Here is a 22,792-nt window from a genome sequence, read left to right on the forward strand (position 1 = left end):
AAAATGCAATTTTATCAAAGGAGCATTTTCTGGCTAAGGTTATAGTGGGAGCACAAGTCTATGTAGGCATGCCCAGAGCTACTTTTACATTACTGTGCCTGGCTGAATGTCTACCTATGCACCTTAGACCCTCAAAGCAGACTGATACGTATCAGTGTGGGTGGTGTTAATATAGGGGGCAGCAGCAAAAGTTCAGTGTAGGCTCTGAAGTCAAAGCCATGAGAAACCAGTGCACCAGCATGTACTGGTTGAATACATCCCAAGCTGTCACAGCTAAGCTGCAATCAGAAGCTTCAATTCAAAGACAGCTGAAAAAATTTGACTCTGCATATCTACATGATCTGCAACAGATCTTCAACCTTACTGCAGGAATACCTTCATCTTTTATAGAAAATATCAATCCATGTGAAATCATAACACAATAAGATAATATTGATTAGCATCTAGAAAAATTGTATAAACCAAACATTCTTAATAATTATCAATAAGTAGGAAGGGATTAAAAATTCAGTTCTTACTTGTTAACAAGTGGAATGCTAAGTGCCCAACCAGCAGCAAAATCTGGAAATTTAAAGACTGTCGGATTTTCAGCAAAGGCATAATGGTGAATTATTGTAGATTCTTCATCATATAATGCTTTACCTAAAAACCACTCCTGTAAAGGAAATTAAGAAACAATTTGGTTCATCTACAGCATCCTTTTAGTGAAGATGATGACTGCATTCATGCTGAATAAAGCAAACCTGAAAACAAAAACAAGGGAAGCATACTGTTCACAATAAATAACCTGGAAAAAAAAGTACTTGGTAAGAAATGAAACTAAAGGTAGTTCTCTGAATTCAACTATAGGCTGTATTTTCAAACTCCAGCATATGCCCTTGATTTCACTTGTTCAAACAACACTGAAGTCCCAGAATCATAGAATAGTTAAGGTTAGAAGGGGCCTCTTCAGGTTGTCTATTTCAATTCCCCTACTCAAGCAGGGTCTGTCAAAGCAGGTTTGGGCAACTGTTTTTTCCAGAAAACTCCTTCAAGGCATCAGCACAGTTTACACACTTCACATGAAACAAATAATTTACACAAAATTCAAGACAAAAGTGAAAATATTCAAGCAGAAGTACTGTAGAAACATCTGATCTAAAAAACCCAGTCTAACCTCAAGAGGATCTTGTGCCTCAGTAGCCAATCTAAGCAGATGTTGCTATATAGACTAAGTTTTATAGCTCACCAGAGTCAACAAGAAGTGACAAATGAGATTTAGCCAGGGCACAGCAGGCAGCAAACAGAAGAGAGGTCTGTGCACCAGGAGACACCTCCAACCAAACTCAGCTGAGCCTGGCAAGACTATGGCTGTCCCATAGGACATTCAGCCTGGCAACCTCCCTGTCAGCGAGCCAGGACTCAACCTGGCTCCCCAAAAGGCAATAAAAGGCAGCCCTCAAGTGCTACCAGGAATGCTTGTCTTGCCACACACACCAAGTCAAAGCTATTGGGTGCTGCCTGCTTCAAGAACCCCCACCTGCAAGGATGGTCAGGACCCATATAAGCAACATGAGCCAAAAATATGGGATGCCACTCCTGCCAGGAACACTGACTCTCCAAGGGACTGATGCAAGTGTAACGTGTATATATGTGTGTAATGTGTTGAGTGCATTTCCCATGAATTCCGCATAGTTCTTCCCTCTTCTTCGATCGGCTACTCTCAATACAAGTCAAATGTATCTTGTACTTGACTAGTGAATTCTTCAGGTAACATAAATGCTGAAAACTTGTTCCTATGTGCCTCCTAAGGCTGACAGTTTCTGCAATTTATTGAGGAAACAGTAAAGGTAAACTAACATTACACACATATTGACATAGAGGAGATAAAGTTGGGCATTTTTTTCCACTGTTTTCTTAATCACTTTCATGGTGGTTAACAAACCTTTCTATGCAGTATCTACACACAGCCTATAATTTAGATCTTCAATAACAACAGGTTCTGTTTTCTCCTTACTTCACTGAAGGATTCAAGTGTTCACTACAGCATTAAAAGCAAACAAAATGCTGTGAGGCAAATGAAAATGGGCAAACATTAATTTTTATGCACAAAGATGACTGCCTTGAAAGTATTACAAAAATTCCTTAGAAGCATTTGTGCACACCATTTTTTAATTCTTTTAGGGCCTCCAAGACTTCAAAATGTTCATAACACAATCATACTGTTCTGTTTCAGAAACAGTTAATAAATAGTAACATTTTAATACAATGATACCATCTGCAGAATTTTTTTTTCTGGACTCTTCCAGTCTAATTTGTTATGCTACAGAGTGAAAAAAAAATTTTAGTTATCTTAATTCTGGGTGTTAATTTTTACATGAAAACAATCTATGGATTAAAAAAAAAAAGACAACCCTACTTTCCTTTCTCTGTAATTAAACCCATACATACACACTCCACAGGCTTTCACACAGTATTATTTTTGGCAATTTTAAGTCACATATCACTGTGAAGACATTACAAGTCACAGCCAATGCTCTCCAAGCTTACTGGTTCCTAACACTGTTTATTTACTACCCAGATATGTAGGACAAGTCAATCTGTGCAGGCTGTCTTAACAAGATTGGATTAGTTATATACAAATGAACTTATAAAATAACTTAAGGAATTGCAGTAATCAAATTGCATATAGGGAAAAATGTGAATTAAAAAAAAGTACATGATTTCCATTGTGGATAACTACCATCCACTGGATCAGTTAATATACTGTGTTTCAAAAACGGCAAAAATGACCTCCCTTGAATAAGAGCACTCCAAAATCTTTAGAACAATTTAATAGCTGAAGGAACGTGATGCAACAAATCTCAATAGCAGACCTCAGGGAGTGTAGAGGTGACTTTACCTAATTTGCTCATCGAGTTGATTCTACCCACTCACTTTTGGATCCACTTACTCAGAAATACTAAGGAAAGTGTGCCAAACTCAAAGGGTCATGTCTGACAGAGAGGACAGGAGAGTTCAACTGTCACAGCATTGCTGTATATTAGTAAGATATTTTATGAGTTCTTACGCTTCTCAAAGACAAACTGTCCTTTAGACAGATCTTTTATACCCTATAGGTATCAACAGCTAGTAAGTCATTACTGCCCATCAACTTGGTTTACTCATTCTGGATGTCTTTGGGGCTGTAGTCTATCATCCTGCTAGGATGCCAGAAAGAGGAGCGGCACATACAATTTGGTTTAACCTTGCCATCTTCCACTATGAAAGCACAGATTGAATCAATCTGCTGTTGAAACAAATAAAGGTGAAGGGACCTCTGGGGATCACCTGGTCTAACTTGCCCTGCTCAGGCAGGTCCACCTACAAAGCAGGATGCTCAGGACCATGTCCAAATGGCTTGTGAGTTATCTCCAAGGACAGAGACTCCTCTTTGGTCAATGTGGGCCAATGTACAGTCAGTGTGCACAATAAAAATGTGTTTCCTGATGTTCAGGTATAATTCAACATCTGAATGCTTGCCTTAAAGTCTTTATGCAAATAAGATATTCCTCCCTGTTTTTCAGTTTTACTGAGTCAATAATGTTCTTGGTTATCAATGCAAATCATTCTCTTAACATTCCTCCATGGTCTCTTAAGAGGCTTTGATATATCTGTTTTCACTCAATAGTACATTCAATATTACATTCGTATCAGTCTCAATACCTCTGCTACTAATCTCTACATATCTAGATTGAAGAGCAACAGATTCACCACGTATCCACATGGCCATTGTACACCTTTTACTGAGATTAATGTATACCAACTTTTTATTATGGAGACTGCTGATATTTTAAAACAAATAATGAATGAGTTTGTTCTGGTGTAACTCACCTCAAATTTTGTGACTGATGGACTACTATTGTATATAAGGAATCAGTTATGGACTGTTACACTAAGATGACAATTACTATGTACAAAAGCAAACATTTTAGTTTCCTTTTAATTCAGGTTGGAACATAATTCAGTATTTTAATAGAATCTGCACGTAACGCAAGGGAGAGACTAAAACCAGCAAAAGGGTAGCATCTAGAAAAAAAGTTCATTTTTCTATTCTGAGAATGTCAATTAGGAGTAGGTGTTTCTGAAACAGGAAAAAAAAAGAAAAATGGATATTTCAAGGGTCTGAATATATTCAGTCAGCCATTTTGAAGGCCAAGTGTTTAAAAAGATAAGATCTTTGAATAATTATTATTCCCATTTTAGAAAAGAATTGTGAGAAGACATTGCAAGGCCATGTGCCTGCAAAAGAAGTAAATATGCTAAAGTGAGTCCTGAAGCAGAGTTGCAATAAAGAGGCAGAAATATTTCACAAAGGAGATTTTTGTTTCTTTTAATACAGGCTGACACCAAGGTGATTTTTTTTCTGAACACTGAAAATTCTAAATATTAACACCTTTCATGTCGGTTCCATTGCCAAATTTACTTTGTTTCTTGGTAGCTACACTTTTCTTTTTGTTTTTCAAATCCTTTGGTGTTGTTTTGTTTTCCAGCAGGTACAGAAAACTTATCACCAACACAGTTCAGAAACAGAATGCATACAAAATACCTTACTATATTAGATGAGAGACAGACTAACATCAGTCATTCTGTGTGATGATAATCAGAACTGATGACAGACAGGAAAATGGGGAGAGGGAACCACACAGCAGACTATATTCATCTTTTTATTGATGGTACATCATTTTCAGGCTACCCACAGAAAAAATGGTTTCTCTGTTTGATTTTAATAGTTCTTCAACAGCTAGACAAGCATTTGTACTTCTTCATGTTAAATACCTGGTTCTCAACCTCAGCAACAGAAATCTATCTCCCTATTTTAAGCTGTTTAGATATATGTTTTCCACTTGGAAAAACTCACCCAACCACATTCAAAAGAAAGTTACATATCTAAATTTTTATTTCACCTTAGACCTGTCGAATCTTCCAAGTATTTCTAGCAGTTTTACAACTTGTATTCTTGTATCTTCTTCACAGAAGAAAATCCATGAGGAGTTCCTACCATAGGTAACAGAGAAGCTAAAAACAGAAATTAAAATTTTACCAGTGAAGTGGCTAATGAACAAAATGACAAATTCAAGGCACATTCCCCAAATATAAGTACTTTGCAATCAATTATTCATTTATATAGAAACAGAAACTTTTACTACTAATTTAGAATTACATAATAAAGGACTACAGTGAATGGATAAAGAGAATGACTCTGCTGATATCTATTTAAAAAGCACCAGTTATTCCAGAAGAAAGGGAACAGGGATACATAAAGGATGTCTACTCAGAAACATACAGGTACTATAGATCTAATAGCCACCTATGAATTCAGAAGTTCATAGCAGTTTAAGTTACCTTCCCCCCTGTACCTCAACTTTCTTCCAAGGGGTCCCACCATTGGGCATCTAACAGCACTGCAACAATCATGAAAACGCCTAATGACAGGTTTTCTGACAGCTGTTGGACACTGACCATTCCCAACCTAAAAGCTTCATTAGCTTTTCCAGTACAGTGAAACTATAGAGACTGAAAGGACTACCCTACCTTCCTTGAGGCTAGCAATAATCTCAATGCAGGATTCCTGACTCCTTAAAAAAAAGTAATTTCTTCGTTTTTTGCTCCTCCTGGCTTAATTCTTCCACTACTTATCAGAACAAAGCCTTATTTATTAATGACAACCTAATGGAAAAAACCACAATCTTTATTTGTCTAGTTTCCTTTGCATGGTTTTTACGTGGATTCAATTAAACAAATTGTCTGAGGAGAGGGACAAGAAAACTAGTACCTATGAACATCACATTTTGCTTTCTCTATAGCATTTGCTACTGATAAAATCAGCAATGAAAAGAAACAGTAGAACTGTTAAGTCAGCAAACAAACAAATCCCCTCAAAAAGCCAAACTCACTATCTGAGAAATACTTCAGCTAGAAAATGTGATACCTGCCTCTGCAGGTATTTTAATTACATGCTAGAAGCACAAGATGGTTGCCAGGTGTTAAACTAGTTCAGCCTTTTTTCATCTGGGATAAGTCATTGTGTTGATTTGGGCTGGTTACTGCTAAGCAGGGCTTACACAGCTTTGAGGCCTTTTCTGCCTCTCATCCCACCCCATCTGCGAGTGGGCTGTGGGTGCATAAGGAACTGAGAGGGGACACAGCCAGGACAGCTTACCCCAGCTGACCAAAGGAATATTCCAGACCACACAGCATTATACCCAGCATATAAAGCTGAAGGAAGGGGACACATTTGGAGTGATGGCATTTGTCTTCCTAAGTCACTGTTACATATGACAAAGCCCTGCTTTCCTGAGGATAGCTGAACATCTGCCCATGGGAAGCAGTGAACGAATTCCTGGTTTTACTTTGCTTGTGCACATAGCTTTTGCTTTACCTATTAAACTGTCTTTATCTGAGCTCACAAGTTGTCTCCGTTTTACCCTTCCAATTCTCTCCACCATCTCATCACAGGGGAGTCAGTGAGAAGCTGCATGGAACTTAGTTGCTGGCTGGGGCTGAATCATGACAGTCACCACCCTGAAAAGCTACCTTTCCTCTGTGTCTTGCAACAATATTTTATTTTTCACTGCTTTCTTCTTAAGATAATCTGCTAAACTACAATAGCCAGAAGAACTCATGATCCATTCATCCTTTTAGTTCATAAGAGCATATACTTGGTGTCTAGTCAACACTGAAATCCAGGCAACTCTGACATTCAGGCAAGCAAACAAGATAAAATCAATTGGGAAAAACAGCTGCCCCCCTCTGAAACTTGCCAAACAAGTACAGAAAGTGCATCAGATACCGTCGTGTTTTTAAATATGTACAGTATTTAATGCCCTGTGAAGACTGCAGGCTTTTCTCTCACACTTTAAGGCTCAGCTAGAACTTCAGGAGAGAAATGCCTGGAGACACAGGAAAGCAGGTGGGTGAAAGGCAAAGGGAAAACACTAGAGTGATCCCCACAAAAAGAATTATGGAATCTTATGAATACAGCACAAATAAGTTCACAAAAAGAATGATCTGTTCATCTACCTATTGATGGACAATGAGAATTATTTTCAAGGCTAAGCACTTAAGGCCTGCAGAGAGTCTTATGTAGACCTCATAGCATACAACTTTGGAGTTCAGACTGCAAGGAGCCATTGGAACTACTCAGCTAAGATACTGTTCTGGATAATAATGTTTTAAAAAGGGATTTATTCTCTGCCTAATGAACATGACTACCGAGAAGAAATGTAGTGGGCCTTCTGGACACAATAAGGGTACTGTGTCATAAGACATCCACTGATTACATGTAATGAAATTACATACTTTGCCCAACTTATATACTTTGCCCAACTTAACTTGTGCCCAAGAACTAAAAATTAAGAATTGTCATAGCTGGTAAGAGGCTTACTTAAAAAATGCTGACAACTACAGAACTGAGGAAAACTGAAAACAGTTTTCTGATATGAATGCATCTTATATCACAATTACAAGCATCACCAGCTGTTGCAGAATGGGCTAAACTCCCTTTTTTCTCTATTGTCCATTGAGAAAACAAAACCGTAAAAGCCTCAATATACTCCTAAACTATTCCATGTCTTCGTTTGTCAAAAGCAGTAAGCGAAAGAGTAGACAAGAAAAAAATTAATATTCCAGAAGTATTAAGATGGCAATCCTCTACTTAAGATTCCCCTTCTGATTTCTGAAGAATTTTCTTCTGCTTTCTCACACAAATGAGCATTTCTATTTTTCATTCCAAGTTTTGCTATCTTAGAAAAGCTGTATCTGTAAATCCTGTCACCAAATATAAACAATTCAGAAGAGGAACTACTAGGTCATTGAAACAGGAATTAAGAAGAAAAAAAAAAGATGATTGATAGTCAGAACATCATCTTCCAGTTTTTCATTTTAGTTCAAATCTCCTTTGTTACTTTTCACAGTTTACATATATCTCAAAGACGGCTACTATACAAGCACTATTTTCATGTTCCTACACACACAGAAAGCCATGGAGAGCAGAATGAAAAGCATCTTGTCCTGCAACCACTCTGATAGAAAAACCTCCCCCTGAGTAAGTCTAATAAATTACATTGACTAAATTAAACCTCGAGAGGCTGCCAAGTCTCTGGCACTGATTTCGAATACAAGCTTCAAACAAAAGATAGCCCTCAGTACCATGGAGCTTAAGGACCTTCTGAAATAAGAATCATTGCTTCCTGACAGTTTGCAAGATACTACCATAAATGCAGCATGTCTTCCTCAGGCTCATCGGCATAAGCTAAAACCAAAAGGTATTTGAGACTACCTGCCTTCTCCTATCAGACTAAGATGAAAATTGGCCAGATAAGCTTCTAAAAAGATGCCGAAACCTACAGCTTCTCCCTATAGAGGCATACCACCTCTTATAAACACTATAAACTGTAACAGAGAGAGACCCCAAACAGTATTATCTATTTTTTTTTAATGAATCTACTTCATTCAGTCAAGTAATCTGAAAGCTCAAAAGTTCTGAAATACCTCACACCTTATTCTGTGAGAACTGGGAACCAAATAGGAAAATGCACACTTAAAAATATTATTTCTTTTGACTAGTTTACTTCCCTGATAATTTTAAAACGCACAACGATTCAAAGAAGGTAGTTGGTCAGTTACATTCTATTATTACTTAAAATAGCTTTCTCTGATTTAACCAACAGAAAATTGCTTTGGAAAACCAAAAAAAATGTAGAGTAAGAAAGTGAAAATATAAGGTTGCAACTCTCATGCGAAAACTTCTGAGAAAAGAGGTCTGAATTCCCAAAATAACTGGCATTCGTTACACTTACTCTCTCATTAATGGCAATATTGTCCATGCACCTTCATGACTGTCCATCTGATGAATAAGCAGAACCGTAGGGAATTCCTTTAAGAAAAATAAAAATATTCCCATTAAACTTGAATTATATGTACTTTTTTCCTAAATATCAACTAATCTTAAAAAAATTACTCTGGAATGACTTTCATTGTTTTTGACTGGCAAGTAGCCTTGAAGAATAGATGACTTAAGATGGTACGAAACAAGGTGATCCGCAATTTAGGGGAAGTGCTTCTTCCAACTCATAATTTCTTAATTCTCTGTTAGTTATAAAGGTAACAGACTTCAAATTAAATGCTTTGTATAGGTCCCATGTGATCAATATATCATAGTAATTTCTTTACCATACCATTAAATCTTATACTGTAAAGAAATACTAATAAATAACGTGGGTTATTCTACAAAGGTTTCCATTGGACAATCCTGTTACACACATCTTAGGTAACAGTTCTAACACTCTGCTCTGAGTTGAGCTTTGACCTGTTGCACTAACGTCGCGACAAAAAACCATGGGTTCACACAAAAATCAAAATGAGGAGTCAGCATTTTTTCTTTCTGAAATATCAAAGAAGATTCCTACAAAGGAAAATCTTTCTCATAAATTTCTTTGCTCTTTTGTTACGTGAAACCTCTTTGATGTGGCAGATCCCAATGTCTAGCAGATAAGCTATCATTCTTGGGTAGTTTCTAAGAAAATACCATTTAAACATGGTCTTCTGATATATCAAACTGCATGATTTATAATATATGTAAAAAGTTGGAGATACATAATTCCCATAATACATCCCCTGTATAGGCAGTGTCTTACTCCATTAACAAGTACAATCCTACACTGCAGCATCATTCTGTCTAGGTGATGGCACTCACCAGCTAAAGAGAAGGGAAAGGCTCCCCACTCACCTTACAGCCTGTCAGGGGGTTACTGCCCACAGGGACACGGGGCTCACCACAGGATTCAGGGGAAGAGCACTTTGGGATGGCACCAAATTTTATTATGAGATGTTTAGGAAATGGGAGGTCCCAGCTTCAGGAGATCCTCTGGGGAGCAAGGGTCAGCTACCAGGTACCAGAAAGGCCCATTTGCATGTGTGTGTCTGTGTGTGAGGCCAGGGGTCAACTACTTCATGCACTGAATATAAAAGCTACTGGGAGGATCCATACTCTGTGTGTGTGTGTGCGCGCGCGCGTAAATGCAGATTCACAGGAGGAGGGCTGAGCACCAGCAACTAGAATGGAGCAGGCTTTCATCCTGACCAGCCAGAGAGGTGAAACAAGGTCAGGCCACTGCTTCAGTTTGTGTTTGTGAGAGTGCTGTGGTGTCCATGTTGATCTAATTGGAAGACCACGTGTATATGCGTACATGTAATGTGTTGTGTGTGCGCGCACACACGTGCCCAACTGGAACACGTGCTCAGCCTTGCTGCTGGCTGGACCTGGGGACACAGAGCTGCAGAAGCCTCTTGCCTCTGTCAGCCTAGTGGGTTCAGAGCTCCTAAGACAAACCACCTTGCTCTCTCAAGGGCCTAATTCCTTTCCACTTTTCCACCTATGACAAACGTTGTTTGATGAATGCTTTTTGTTAACAATTCCATTAATATAAAATTAACATGTAAACATAAAAATAATTTATCTTCTAAGAAAAGCTGTAAGGTAAAGTTTACACTATCTGCTGACTCAGTCAAGTTTACTTTAAATCCTTTTTAAAAGCAATTAAGTACAGCACCTAGAAATACATAAACCCTCCAAATTTCATACATTCAAGAAAACACCTCTACTGCTCTAAGGAATAACTGTCTCAGGAATGCATCAACCTTACACAAAGATAAAGATGTACTGGTTTTGAAAATATTTATGCTATTTGGCATGACCCAAATTGAAAAGAAATAATATCAAAACTTTAATTTGGAACAAGATATTCACTTGCATCTCATGATTTATGGTTCCAGTTCAAGCCAATCTATCAAATATGTTTCTGCTTACTTTCAGTTCACTGCAAAACCAAAGAAGTCCAGAGGTTTTTTTGTGGAAGTGGCAAATCTTAGTCATAGTATGCTCAATATCTGGTATTTGACTAAAATGTAACCGCTTCATGGTAAAACCATAAAATTATGTCTGCTTATGGGATTGCAGATAGAAACATAAAAAAGCAGACCTCTGTCTTTACAAGAACATTTTTTTTTACAAACACACAAACCTTGTAGTTATGCTAGTATTTGTAGGTAGCCACATATTTCATGTACAATAGGATCCAGACAAAGAAAAAAGTAGTTAGTAATAATATATTCAGTGTCTATATCACACTAAAGGCTGAAGGTAGGTTAATTTCAGATTAAAAAGAAGCATTTGTCCATGAAAAAGGTACAAAGTAAATTACATAATCTAAGTAGCTGTAACATATGCTCAGGTATCTAACAAAAAATGCCCACCTATTTCCTTTGTGCAGATAAAAGGAGTGGTTATAAAGAAAAAGCACTCTCTCTTGAGCTAATCCAATACTTTTAGAAGGTATCTTTTCTCTTTGGCAGTCTCATAAGCCTGTTCTTTTTCTCTACCCAACTTCCTCTAAAACATGAAAATACATGTCCTTCATGTTCCTTTGCTTCCACTCACCTCTAACAATGCATCAATTTTGATTTAATAAAGGAGATGCTTAAAACACACTGTACAGGTAAAATAGCCTCTTTCAAAAATACAGGATGATCTCTGTTGCTTTTTCTCTCATTTTATGTATTTTCACTCTGAACCTAGTCAAACACGGCTGACCTATTCATTTATTTATTCTATCTTCAGTACATGGATGAGGGAAAAAAGGTAAAAAGTACCTGATGTCAGCTTTGAGCAGTGGAAGGGCACATGCAGGTGAGCTCATCAGGGGATGGCTAGACAGTCAAGGTAGTAATATGTGACTTATACACTGTGTCTGCCTATCTCATAAAACTCCCCTACAAATGCATCCATAGCCTGTACTGCATTCAGTAGTTATACTATCTTGAAACTACTGTTTTCACAGTTACAGGGCACATATGTTTTCACACGTATCAACATTTTATGTATGGCACAAGCAAAGTATCTAATAATCTAAATAAAATAATTTGTTACCCTCCCCACTTTCACAACTAAGCTGACTTTAAAGGGCAAAACCAAAAAAATGGAATTGCTTGTGGTCTGAAATACAATATAAGACATTTTTACTCCATTTTTACTATCTACTCTATCATCACAGTGAGATCAGCAATACCTGCTACAGATTGCAATTTCAAACTCTACATAAGCAAAAAACTAAGTGTGAATAAAGGGGTTAGATCCACTTTTTCAAATCAATTCAAAAGACATTGACACAGCTTCATTTGTACCTTTACAACCATTAAGTATTATTTATGCAAGTTGAAGATGCTAGCAGCACACTCAATTTCACAGCAAATCATCAACAGAACTAAAATCAAACTCTGGTTCTTGAATCTGAACATTGGAAGTCCTCTTCATTAAAATGAAAAACCCTGTGGGAATAGCACATCCAATAAAGAAAAAGATAATTCAGAATAAAAGAATTTTAAACAACTAATTAAGAGACTTGCTAACCCAAAACAAGTATATGTATTATTTCTGCACTACCTGCAATTTCATATTAATCTACCAAACCCTATATGAGAAATGCACAATTTACAGAGAACAAAACAGTACAGTGCAAAAACAAAGGTTTCATAGACTAAAGGGTTAAAATGGGCCTCTGTAAGCACCTAGCATGGCAGAGATCATCCCCATCTAAAATAGGATATCCAGAGCCACAGCTAGGTCATATCCTCTATGACCCACTAGCACATCTGTTCTTGCTTTGTTTTCCTACAGAATAGAGTTCACTGAATTTCATCTAAGCAGAACTAAACCTTGCAGTAAGTGTATTGTTTTGTGAGAACATGCTTTATTAGAACATAATTCAAACTAGATCTTGCTCAGCGCTATCAATTGTATGTCCTATGTGACATGTAAGAAGAGCATAAAAACAGATAGGGAACTGTGATGAAATGTAAAACATTGTAGTAATATTTTCATTGTTATATTACTGAGTCACCTGACCAGAGCAATTGGCAAGCTTGTAACACATTATAGAAAAACACAGGAGTGTATAGGAATCTGCTCTTAATGAGTCCCATATGCCAATATCTGCAGGTGTCTTGCATATATCCCCGTGCTTTGTAATTTTAATAAACTACTCATGAAGCCCAGAGCTGAGAGGCAGGAGAAGGGGATCTTAAACCCTGGACACTGCTGTTCAATTGCACAGCTCCAGAGTTAGAAATGTTTTCCTAGTCTCTACATGCTCTACAAGCACTTAACAACATCTTCCCTACTCTCTCATCTTCTTTTCAGCAATCAATCCTAAGACACATTCAGAGCTAGCCTACCTACCCTCTTCTCAGCCTTCCCTTGGGAGGTTAAATAAGCCAAGCTCTTACAGTCATCTGTTATGACTACTTTGAGAATGTAGAGCTGTGGAATACATATTGAAGTCTCCCTACAGCTTTATTTTCACAAACATGCCAATTCTTTAGATATCCTGAAGGATTTCTAAAATTACACAAAGTAAGAGCAAATCTCCTACCTCTAAACCCAGTGGGGCAGACAATTTGCTAGGAACTGCCAACGTCAAATATTACACTGTACAAGATGTCTTCTCTATATTCTAACAATTTTGAAAATTACAATACACATTTCAAATATTTTTCATGTTTTAAAGACATAAATATCAATTTTATCAGAGCATTATGTCCAAGAATCCAGGGCAAAATATTATTTCAATATACTCATTCAAATAAAACCCACAGATGATTTAAAGTACTATTTTACAATACTACTGTAACAAAAGAATGTTGCTTCTGTTTAACAAGTCAGTTATTTGGGATCTTCTCCAAAGTTGCCTTGTCTATTTTAATCCTTGCTCTATTTCTCCCTTCAAGCTGCACCCATAGAAGAGCTTGGGTCGGATAGGACCTTTAAAGGTCATCTAGTCCAACCTCCTGCAATGAGCAGGGACATCAACCAAATCAGGTTTCTCAGAGCCCTGTCCAGCCTGACCTTGAATGTTTCTGGGGGTGGGATATTTTTTCTGGGCAACCTGCCAGCATTTCACCACCCTCATTGTAAAAAGTTTCTTCCTTATGTCTAGTCTGAATCTACCCTCTTTTAGTTTATAACCATTACCCTTTTTTTTATTGCTACAGGACCTACTAAAACGTCTGTTCTCATCTTTCTTATAAGCTCCTTTTAAGTACTGAAAGACCACAATAAGGTTTTTAAAAACTCCAAAACAACAAACCCCATGTTGCTAATAAAGCATAATATCCAATAATCTTTTGCTCCCCAGGAAGCCTAAAGTAATAAAATATAATCTACTATTTTCCATTAGAGAGAATCTCTATTTCTGTTCTACTCTCAGATGCCTGGTTATCATTTTAAAAAGGAACTGAGTTTTCATAATATATTATGTGTAATTTCAGAGAGTTCAGGGAAAGGCCATAGCAGTACCCTGCTTTCATAAATCAAGATCAAGTACTTTGTGCATGTCTGTCATCAAATGATCTTACATTAAAGAGAAGACCAAAGCATTTACCTAATTGTATGGAAGTAATAACTGGAGCTTAAAGTAATTTGGAGTGTTCCTGACTCTAACTACAGATTAGAGGGAAAAAAAAAGACATTTTATCAAAGAAGTAATTTTAATCCTTTTTCCTACTATACGTTATATCAAAATCCTCAGAACACAACTTAGCTGCCCCAAAACATACCTGAATGCATAACCAAGTACTGACTCAAGTGCTTGCATGCTAGAACCAACAACTCATTGCCTGGGAAAACAGTTACAATAAGGATTTGTATCTGATGGGACTTCCTATGCAGCTAGCTTATGTAATAACTTATTTCATCATCAAAAAGAAAGCTTTTTACTACCATATATTTCTGTCTCAAAAATCTATAATTATCATTAATGTAAGATTTTCATGTGGGAAGGATGCTGGCAGCCACCGACTTTTTATTTTACTGGGTTGTTCTTTAACAATATCGGGAGTAAATTTCAGCAACATTGCCAGTTCCTAACATGCTGCCTAGACTTCCAACAACTCGAAAATCAGGAGAAGGTCCAGTAAGGTTTTTGTGACCCAGAAATAATTCACCTGTGCTCAGCAGTAATCAGAGTTAATTTGATTTGCATTATGTTGATGTGGCATCACAAGATTTTCCTCAACTACTGGTACAAACAAGTGCCCTGCAGCAAACTGTCATACAAAGAATTTATAAATACACCTACGTTTTCCATTGTCAGGAGGAAAAAATGTGTCAACATCAACACAATTGCTCCCAACCTCGGAGGTGAAAACCTGAACAGGACATAAGAAAACTCAAGAAACTACTAAATCGAAAATAAATAAATAAATATTTTTCAGCAAAAAAATATGTTCATCAACAAATCAATAATGTGCCCCACCCTCCAGTTAGTCAAAAGACATAGAATACCTTTAATTATCTGGGCTACGTGTTTCAAAGACCAAAAGGAAGTTTTCTGGAGTATTCAATTAGTGCTTGCTGATAGATTTGTCAACTCCTGACCTTTCAAACGGAACAATATAAAAACCTAACCAATTTCATTCTTCTAATTACTGAGATGTGAACAACGTTCAGAGATATTGACACATTTGAAATTGATTATCATCATTATAAATATTAATACCTTGTAAGAAAGACTTATTTACTAAATAAAATTCAAACCTATCAGTACAATTGAGACCTTGACCAAAAGCAGCTCCTACTGCTTCCTAGCACTGCCTCATACAATCACTACAAGTTAGTCCACTTTTGTGCATTTTTTTCCTTCATCATTGCACTATCTTGTGCATCGTTGGGTGCACAAGTTGTATTTCTTTGGGATGAAACTAAACCAAAGGATGTGCTGCAACTGCTAACAGACCTCCAGTTCATAGAGTCAACTCAGAACTAGTCCAAAGTAAAGCCCTTTGCAGTGTCATGTAAAACAAGGGCCAGCTCCTCAGCAACAAGTGCACTGCTCTCCAGGTTTGCTCCTACTGTACAACACTACCTGCTAGTATAGAAATAGTCCAAATAAGCAGTATGGCACATCTGCTATACTTTCAGTTAACTGGGATTTAATAAAATAATAATATAATTACTTGTATTTTAAGCCAGTCTAACATTTAGTTTAAGCAGTAGTCTGAATTTTGAAAACTAAGACTATTAACTTGCTAAATAAAAGTGTAGTTTTGGAGGAAGAAACTTAATCAGTATGAAAGTTATCACCAATTTAGTCTGCTTTTAATTTTATTTTTCCTCCTCTAAGATCCCTCATCTTCCCCCTAGATATCCCATATCTTCCCTGTTCTGTTCTTCTGAGAGCTAGTGATCACCAATATCACAAATTAAATCTTATTTTGTAACAAGCCAAATAAAAAAATTGTGGAAAAAATCTGGATTTGTTTGAAGTGCTTATTATAATAAATGCTACCACAGGTGTGTATAATTAGACAGTAGCCTAGAATGGCAACAATGCATTTGTGTCATTTGTTTGCTTTTCACTTGTGTGAATAAAAAGCAGTGAGGAATACTATCTTCACAGCTCACGCTTTACAAGAATTTTATATAAATGCAATCACACAAAATACAGACGTGCTATACAGTACATTTCTATTATTCATGAAAGTAAGAATTAATGGTGAACCACTACAATTATGTTGCCAACTGATGTAAGATTCTTTGTTTAGAATGTAAGATAGGATTTTAGTATTGTGAAGTGAGCTTTTACTTAAAAGTAAAATCCTTCTCAATCATAACTAATGAATAAAAACATTTCAGGCTGGATATTAGGAAAGATTTCTTCACTGAAAGAGTGGTTAAGCACTGGAATAGGCTCCCCAGGGTGCTCCCCTGAAAGTGCTCCAGAAATCAAGTAGACATGACACCTCATGATACAGTTTAGTGGGCATGCCAGTATTAGGTCAAAGGCTGGACTTGATGATCTCTGAGGTCTTTTCCAACCTTAATGACACTATGATTCAAACAATGAAATTAAGCAATTTATGAGGTTCAGTTGATTCTTTTAATATCAGCAGGATTGGCAATATAAGTAGATTTTTATATTTAATGACAAATAAGCCTGAAGCATCTTTCACTGACAGCAAGTTTGAGGCAGTCATCTCCATAGCTAACTTAGTGTCATACATGGGGCAGCAGGTCCCTCCCCCCCAACAGTCTTACCAAAGACCTAAAATATGGTTTTTAACTAAGGAACAAGGGAAGGAACAGCAGAGCAGAAGCAGCTTCCACAAGGCAAGAAATTTGGTAAATGTATTTTAAGGACTTGTACAGATGTTCAGGGGAACTTAAAACTGTCAACAGGTACTGATTTTAAGGGTTTAAATCTGATGATTTAGTAATTCTACTCTCATGTATACTTGAACACTGTTCAAAGATGACTGAGCAATTTTAATACAGCAGTCAGCAGTCACAGTGGAGGAGGAAGCTTTATAGCAATTTCTTATTCTATACTAATAAAGATATACCTTAGTAAAACTGTTTTATTCAAATCCTATTAGGTATGCAGAAACTGGTGTAGAAGAGGCTGAGAGAAGCACATAGCCTAAAGCACTTTAAACTTCCAAATTTCTTGTATATATTTTGCCCTGACATGACAAATCATCTCTGTGAGGTGACAGGTCCTGTCTTCTGCATAAAAATTCAAGGCAATTACCACATATTTGTGGTATATGATGTGTAAGGCACGGCTGAGAGGAGCCCATTTATCCCTACTAAAACATTTAAAAGATCTCATTAGTGCAGAATTATCTGACTTCTACCAATTCCTTCAAATCTGCTGGGTATCTATCACAGGAAAATGATCCTGTTCACCTTCCAGCACTACAGTGTAGGTAACTTTTACACTTTCAATAGTTAATGAGCTAGACATCAATTTTGCTGATAATAAAACCCGTCAACTGTCAAAAGGACGCCGATACCTTTGCAGAATGAGAAGCAATGGCATATCAGAAAGTCAGAGTTCAAACAATTAAAACAAAAAGCTGAGAGAACAGCTGGAGGAAAGCAAAGATAAAACAAAAGTCAGTCAAATCTGTAAAGCCTTGCAAGACAATTCAAGCCCTTGAAGACATTCAAGACAATTGTGAAATAAGTTTGCAGAACTGAACAGTAGCTCTGTGCACTTTTCCTGGAGTACTTTCAAAAGGTTGTATTTTGAAGGCACCTCACCCTTCAACAAAATTGAGTTTAGATGTATTTCAGAACTTGAGCACCCAAATATTGAGGCTCCAGAATGAGCAGTTGCATTAAGCATTTTGGAGACGAACTAGGGACTCAACAGGAAAGAAAATGACTAGAACATGCTGATATTAGACAATGTATGTAGAGCAGAATAAGTAACACAAGATAAAACAAACACAGATGTTAATACGGATAAAAAAGTGGAAACAGGAACTTCACAGACTGACCACTTAAATGCAATCCTTATTAGGGTTTATACTGCAAGCTCTGTCCACATAATATAAGTGAAGTTTTATTGACAGATTTGAAAAATAAATGTAAATATAAAAGTTTTGGATGATGTTACAAACACAAGTCAGGCAAAACAAAAGCAAAGCAAAGGGAGAAGAAAGATTGGTTAAAATGAAGTTCCCACTAAACTTTATAGAGTAATCTGAAAATGAGGCCATCTGAAATGCTAAATTAGTCCACCAATTTGTTCTCTATTTTGAACAAGAAATCTAAATTACACAAGGTACAGATATGCAAGTTTAGGAAAAAAATTCAACTAGTACAGCAATATTTAGGTGTTCATTGTTTAAATGCGAAATACTGTTTTAAGGGGGAGGATGATGGGACAGAAGAAAGAAAATGACAAAAAAAATCTTGTTTCCAGACTTTTCTATTCATAAACCAAAGATGATACATGGATTTTAGTAGTTACTGGTAGTATAATCTGACTTAAGCAATACAGACAGAAAAAAAAGCATTACAAGAGCAACACATAAGAGGTACCCAAAACTTCTGGACAAAGATTTGTGTGGTTTCAGGAGGCCACTGAGAACAGCTGGAACTTCTTCCTCCCTCTCTTTCACCACAGTTCCATGTTCCCTAATTACTCTAATTGCATGAGTCCTCCCATGAGGGATCTCTGCAGGGACTTCACTTCTTTGAGAAAGAGGTGCCAGATGCTCCATCAGCATCTCTGTCCTCACCACAGAGAAGTGTAGGCCTTCTTGTCATCTCAGCAAGACACCTTCACACATTCAATTGCTGGTCACGTATCAGACTCATGACTTTGCTGTGGAAAGAGTCTTGCTGATCAGTCAAAGACTAGGAGGACCCGAGCCAAGAAGAGTGGGGTACAAGACTAACAGCACAGATGACATGACAGTATCTTCCCCAACAGCTCTGGTATTGACTGGCATCTGATCTCTGTACGAGAGGGAAAAATAACGGAAAGCTAAAGGAGAAGGTATGCCAAAGAACCTTGTCAACAAAAACAGTCTACTGTCAGACAAGATAAACTCTTACATCTTAAGGAATAAGCATTTAAGAACTGAGCTAATAAGCACATTCCATGAGGATACAGGATTTATTTACATTAATAAATTCTTGCAGAAGAAAGGAAAATTGTTGCGAGGAAGGAAACAGAGGGCACACTAACATTTTACAAAAAAGAAGAAAAAATGGGGGACTTGATCAAATAACACTGAGAAATCAAATAATTTAAAGCTTTTGATGTTACAACATACTTGTTTTAATTAAAAAAAATTAAGTTGACCTAGAGATTGTGGGAAATCTTGCCATAAAGACAATCTATAGAAGACATGGAGATGGATGGGCAGGTCAGAATGTAGCCCAACGCTTCACTTAAATATAATCCATTAAGCCTTGTTAAAACTGCAATATCCAAAAATGAATCATCTGATCAGTCTCAGTTGGAAAGCAGCTTCTGTGCAGTGGGAAGTCATTAAAAGAGGGAAAGGAGGAAACAAGGTTTTCATCCTAGAATCTAGAATTTGAGCAAGTAATCTGAAAGTTGAAACTACAGGTATATGATGGATTACATTGCATTTATGGCATTAATTTTGAAATGTCTCAAGCAAATTACGTCTATGGATGTTTTATCTAAATATACAGATCAGTTTAAAAACAACTCAGTTGTCGTGAAACAGCTATTTTCCCACCAAATTTTATAACAACAACATTATTAACTTGCGTGTGAATTTTACAGTCAGGTAATGGTTCAGACCTACTCCAAGAACCATTGGGAAATTTTAGCTATAGAGCTTGTTGCAGGTCAAGAAGAAGAATGTATGCCCATTCATTTGTGGTAAATGCAAATGCAGGATTGCAGAGATCATCTGCAATAGTATAATAATAATTAGTATTATTAGGTCATGCCTCACAGCGACATTATGAGTTGACCAAAACAGTCAACACATACCAAGTACCTGCTCGCTATGCTCCTTTTTTTTTTCCTATACACTGGTGGCTTTCCCCTTTTCCCAGATTTCAGACATGAGATTTTTGGTGTGATATATTTCCACCACTGTTTCTCTCAAAACACTATGACTGCATTTTAACACTTACCTGTTAATATTGAAAAAGCATCCCATTTCAGCATTCCCATAAAGCAATCTCCTTAATTAGGCAATAAATTTTTTAAAAAGCCAGGTCAGTTTCAGGTACAACTCTGATCACAAATAGATTTTATCTCTCTCCCATAAAACATGCCTATATTCCTGCCTCACTGAAACTATCTGTACTTCCACTTATTGATCTTTTCATTACTATTCTGCAACATCAATTACAGCACACAACTAAAATCCTTGGTTTTAACAACTGACACCATAATCACGTCAGCATACATTGTATCTGAACACTTGTCTCAATTCCGAAGAGGACCCCAAAACAGCAGAACTCTGCAGAACAAAGGCTGTTCACATGACTGATTTCATTAAGGGATTAAAAACTGCATTCAGAATGGATTTAATTACAACAGGTTTGATAAGGTTGGATAAATGAAGCCTAAAACATCCAGTAATATGATTTAGGCACTCCAAGACTAAGATACATAAGACAATTTAAATCTTACTTCTTTTTCCTTTACAACAAAGAATGTGGAAATGAAAAATAGGTCAAACAATCTCACAGCAAGCTATTTCACATCAGGGGATGTATGCAAACGGTAATTTTTTTTTATTTTTATTACAAACAAAGAAAATAAAGCATTGTTTAAGTACATTGAACTTTCAGTGTAAGTTTCTTAAAAACCTCTTCTCTCTAGGCTAAAGCTTTACAAATAAAATTTCAAATTAGAGTGTTAAGTACAACATGCAGCTCCCAGGCCAACAGGTGAAGAACAGCATGGTCAGTCTGCAGTGGAGTGGAAGAGGAACAAGGAAGAGTTAGGGAAGGTACTGCATGATGGAGGGACATGGGCAAGAGAGGTCTGCAAGAGTAGTGCTGTAGGAAATAGGGAATCCTGTGTTAGGATTTTAATGTCCACACACATTTTTCATTTACTGCCACAATGTCACAACTGTGCAATGAAATACTGACAAAATCTACATTACAGCACCTTCATTGGCTCCAATAAAATATTCACCTAAAATTATTCTAACTAATACTTAAATTATGTTTTTCACTTCACAAAGAATGCATCCTTTTTTTGTAAATTTTTTAAATGCTCTACAGTGGTATTAGAAAACTGTATTCTTTAAAGTCTTTTTTATCACTTTTGCATCAAATGCCCTCCAAACAAAACCAGCTGTTACACAAAAAGGTTGATAGTTGAAATTAAAAATATTTAGGGATAAATCACAGCCTATAATCAGTACATACCCACTGAAATAGTTTTCTTGTAAGCACACAGAAGACAATTAACAAAAGGAATAAAATGGATTTCAAAAAAGGCACAACAAACCCCAGTATTTTTGGTAAAATGCAGTAACAGCAATACAAGGTGTACTTTATATTATCTCAACATACCTTTCCAAGATCTGCAGCCTGTTTTAAAATATCTCTTTTTAGATCTTCTGCTCTCTTGGAATGAAAAGAATTACTTTGACTCTGGATGACAAATACAATTTCTTTTAATTCTGTAAACGAGAAAATAAGAAGATTTAAAGACAAAAGAAGTTATTTTCTGTTTTGCTCCAAAGCTAGTGAAAACACAGATGTGTGGGGGAATCTAGTACACAGCAAGCTACTTCAGCTATAAAAACATTTCATGAAATAGTAAAAAGGCATAATTAAACACACACAAAATTCCAAAACTGTCCTTTTAAGGATTAACTTATAAAAAGCACGGCATGAGTACAAGATGTGCAGCAGATCTTACATGCCCACAATGAACAGTAGCCACACTCACGAAGTTGCTTTTTCTCCAATACACTGGTACTCCTTATTACTATAGTTAAATGCTGTTAGTCACAGACCAGCATCTCCCCTCACCAGGCAATGCACAAACACGAAACAGAAAAGATGCTTCTCCAAAAAAGAACTTAAACCCCTACCCGGACACAAACATCAGATGGAGAGGCACACATATGAGAACAGTGAGGTAATACCCTTATCTAATAGGACAGCACTAATATCTCACATATGTTTTCACAGTGTTTAAAGGTGTCGTAGTTAAGAACTATAAACGAGAGAAGTGTGATAAATTTATTGATATATTTAAAAGAAAATAATGAAGTAGATTTGCAAACATTTATGGAATTTTAAAAAAGTGCTTATTAAAAAATGCAAGTAGGTGACAAAGTAGGTAGCCAAATTTTCTTGATGACAGTAGATAAAACAGTCCCTCAACACTTAGAAAACTAAGAGAAGCAGGTAGATATGATCCCATTCAGAAGCAGAAGACAGCAGAGGACAACAAAGGATGAGAAGATG

General features: G+C 36.7%; 1 protein-coding gene across 3 annotated transcripts in view; it reads right to left on the reverse strand.

Moving 5' to 3' along the window:
- The window catches only part of B3GLCT (beta 3-glucosyltransferase), a 59,739-nt gene that overhangs the window by 24,088 nt on the left and 12,859 nt on the right, over positions 1-22,792 (reverse strand). For all 3 annotated transcript variants that reach the window (XM_051778894.1, XM_051778892.1, XM_051778893.1), the window contains exons 4-7: positions 21,887-21,996; positions 8,820-8,896; positions 4,926-5,037; positions 519-655 (exon numbers count right to left, since the gene is read on the reverse strand). In XM_051778894.1, coding sequence (XP_051634854.1) covers positions 519-655; positions 4,926-5,037; positions 8,820-8,896; positions 21,887-21,996 — 436 coding nt within the window. The remainder of the gene's footprint in view (positions 1-518; positions 656-4,925; positions 5,038-8,819; positions 8,897-21,886; positions 21,997-22,792) is intronic.

This window comes from Manacus candei, unplaced genomic scaffold (assembly GCF_025592945.1).
Source record: "Manacus candei isolate 608988 ecotype Guabito, Panama unplaced genomic scaffold, ASM2559294v1 h1tg000014l, whole genome shotgun sequence".
Lineage (NCBI taxonomy): Eukaryota > Metazoa > Chordata > Aves > Passeriformes > Pipridae > Manacus > Manacus candei.